The sequence below is a fragment of the Mus caroli genome, chromosome 5, assembly GCF_900094665.2.
Source record: "Mus caroli chromosome 5, CAROLI_EIJ_v1.1, whole genome shotgun sequence".
Classification (NCBI taxonomy): Eukaryota; Metazoa; Chordata; class Mammalia; order Rodentia; family Muridae; genus Mus; species Mus caroli.
The window spans coordinates 107,899,078-107,902,413 of record NC_034574.1 but is presented as its reverse complement, the minus strand read 5'-3'; the positions used below and the strand labels follow the sequence as shown (position 1 = coordinate 107,902,413).

At 53.7% G+C, this 3,336-nt stretch overlaps 1 protein-coding gene across 3 annotated transcripts in view; it reads left to right on the top strand.

The window, feature by feature from the left end:
* The window catches only part of Hnf1a (HNF1 homeobox A), a 23,705-nt gene that overhangs the window by 14,480 nt on the left and 5,889 nt on the right, over positions 1-3,336 (top strand). For 2 of the 3 annotated variants that reach the window (XM_021161671.2, XM_021161673.2), the window contains exons 3-6: positions 219-405; positions 730-971; positions 2,681-2,829; positions 2,943-3,144. In XM_021161671.2, the coding sequence (XP_021017330.1) occupies positions 219-405; positions 730-971; positions 2,681-2,829; positions 2,943-3,144 (780 nt within the window). The remainder of the gene's footprint in view (positions 1-218; positions 406-729; positions 972-2,680; positions 2,830-2,942; positions 3,145-3,336) is intronic. The other variant, XM_029477422.1, reaches the window with a different exon arrangement.

The following is a 3,336-nucleotide window of genomic DNA, read 5'->3' as shown; positions in this document are numbered from 1 at the left end:
AAAAAAAAAAAAAAAAAAAAAAAAAAAAAGAATTCACGCATGCTAGGCAAGCCTGCTACCAGTCCTGAGATTGGATGATTTCAGGTTTTGCTGCCAACTTAACTGTTTTTAAGCACCTTGGGGAAGAGAGAGACTGGGGGTGGGGTGGGGTCGGGGTCACATGAGCCGACTAGCAGAGGAAGGAGCGGTCAATGGTTCACCACTCTCTGTCCCTACAGAATTCACCCACGCAGGGCAGGGCGGACTGATTGAAGAGCCCACAGGCGATGAGCTGCCAACCAAGAAGGGGCGGAGGAACCGATTCAAGTGGGGCCCAGCATCCCAGCAGATCCTGTTCCAGGCCTACGAGAGGCAAAAAAACCCCAGCAAGGAAGAGCGAGAGACCTTGGTGGAGGAATGTAATAGGTTAGCGTGGTCGCCCACCAGGGGGGAGGCTAAGCCGGGGAAGGGAAGGTGTCTTTGGGTTGGTCCTCAGGGGGCCTCAGCATCCTTGAGAGCTCTTGGTGTTGAACCCTCCACCCACCTGAGCAACATTTCCCGGGCCATCCATCTCATTTCATCTCCTCTACAGTCCTATGGCTACTTGTTCTCAGAGAGACTAAGTCATTTGCCCAAGGTCCCACAGCAGAGCTGGTATTGTAATCCAGCCCTAGGGTAGACCCCACATCTCAGTACTGTCTTCCCTCCTCTGAGTCTGACCTGGAGGCTCACGGGGCGCCATCTTTGCAGGGCGGAGTGCATCCAGAGGGGGGTGTCACCATCGCAGGCCCAGGGGCTAGGCTCCAACCTTGTCACGGAGGTGCGTGTCTACAACTGGTTTGCCAACCGGCGCAAGGAGGAAGCCTTTCGGCACAAGTTGGCCATGGACACGTATAACGGGCCTCCACCGGGGCCAGGCCCGGGCCCTGCGCTGCCTGCTCACAGTTCCCCCGGCCTGCCCACAACCACCCTCTCTCCCAGTAAGGTCCACGGTGAGTGCTGTGGGGTAGGGAACCTGGGATAGGAGGTGAAGAGGAGAAAGGGGGTGGATGTAAGAGTGGGAGGGGCTTCCACAGCTGCTGTAGCCACCGGAAAAATGCAATGCACTCCACTGCACCACTCCACCCTACCCACTCCACGGGCTCCACCCTGTCCACGCTCACCACTCCATCCCCCCCATACACCTCATTTTTTCTACTCCGGTTACACACACACACACACACACACTATTTCATCTCCTCCCCCTGTGCTCAGTTCACAGTTGTGCACTCTGCCCCACCTTACTTAGGTGGATACGTGCTGGCTCACACCACCCTGCCCACTCTGATGCCGCCTGTCCCTGTGCTGTGATCAACCCCCTCTATTCAACCTAACTCAGCTCCTGCTACTTCAGTGCAACGCAATCCCCTTTGGATCTACCCATTTGAACCATTTCAGTACAACTTAATTGCATTCAAATCATAGTTTTTAACCCAGCCAATTTCCATCCAAACCATTCCGTTTAACCAAACTAATTCCACGGAATCCAGTTCATTTTACATAGCGTAGCCCTTGGTGCCTGGGAATTGGGGCCGGGACTTCTTTTTTTTTTTTTTTTTTTTTGGTTTTTTGAGACAGGGTTTCTCTGTGTAGCCCTGGCTGTCCTGGAACTCACTCTGTAGACCAGGCTGGCCTGGAACTCAGAAATCCGCCTGCCTCTGCCTCCCGAGTGCTGGGATTAAAGGCGTGTGCCATCACGCCCCACCTGGGGCCTGGACTTCTTGTAGACAGGTATATAGTATTCACCTCTCATTGATGCACATAGATGATACCCAATACATCGTAATCCTGATGTGGACACTTACACTGTATTGGCTGGGGCCTGATGACAAGGAGAAAAACCTACATGTGTTCAGCACAGATGTGAAACCCCCCTCCCCCAAATATCCTGACCCACCGACTGATTGAATCTGAGGATGTGGGCTGGAGAGATGGCTCAGCGGTTAAGAGCACTGACTGCTCTTCCAGAGGTCCTGAGTTCAAATCCCAGCAACCACATGGTGGCTCACAACCATCTGTAACAAGACCTGATTTCCTTGTCTAAAGACAGCTACAGTGGGGGTTGGTGAGATGGCTCAGTGGGTAAGGGCACCCGACTGCTCTTCCGAAGGTCCAGAGTTCAAATCCCAGCAACCACATGGTGGCTCACAACCATCCATAATGAGATCTGGCGCCCTCTTCTGGAGTGTCTGAAGACAGCTACAGTGTACTTACATATAATAAATAAAATAAACCTTAAAAAAAATCTGAGGATGTGGTACCCTCGGATAAGAGGCCGACTGTAAGGCTCGGTTCGATTTGACTTTGTTCAGCTCAGCAAAAGCTCAGTCTAGTGCAACTCATTTCTGGTCCTATTTAAGGAGATTTAATTTAATTTGGCCAATCTCCGTCCATTCTGCTCAACTCATTTCATTTCTGTTTAGCTCTCTGAGCCCCGATTTGGCTCAGCCCCATTATTCTCTGAGTGTCTTCTGCACGGAGGGGGACATGCCAAATAGTGGGGGTGGGGTGGGACGACGACACAGCACCACGTATTAAAAGAGTTGGAAGCAGCTAGCATGGGAAGAAAGATGGAGTGCTGACCTGAGCAAACCAATAGGCTCTGGTGTGGTAAGGTCTGTGGGACTGGAAAGTGGGGTGCTGACATTGCTCCTCACTCTAGGTGTGCGGTACGGACAGTCTGCAACCAGTGAGGCAGCCGAGGTGCCCTCCAGCAGTGGAGGTCCCTTAGTCACAGTGTCTGCGGCCTTACACCAAGTATCACCCACAGGCCTGGAGCCCAGCAGCCTGCTGAGCACAGAGGCCAAGCTGGTGAGTGAGCAGCCCCCCCCCCCACATCCTGTGGGCAAACACCCCTGGCTTCACTCTCTGTGGCTGAGAGACAGGGTGAGGACACTCCAGCTCAACTTGGTTTACCCTCGCAGGTCTCAGCCACGGGGGGTCCCCTGCCTCCCGTCAGCACCCTGACAGCACTGCACAGCTTGGAGCAGACATCTCCGGGTCTCAACCAGCAGCCACAGAACCTTATCATGGCCTCGCTACCCGGGGTCATGACCATCGGGCCCGGGGAGCCCGCCTCCCTGGGACCCACGTTCACGAACACGGGCGCCTCCACCCTGGTTATCGGTAAGTGGGTGGTGTGAGTGGGGCTCCTGTGCCTTGGGTGGAATCTGGGATCTGGAGCGAGCTACTGGGACTCATGGGTCTATCCATATGGCATCCACTTTCTTTTTTTTTTTTTTTTTTTTTGGTTTTTCGAGACAGGGTTTCTCTGTGTAGCCCTGGCTGTCCTGGCACTCACTTTGTAGACCAGGCTGG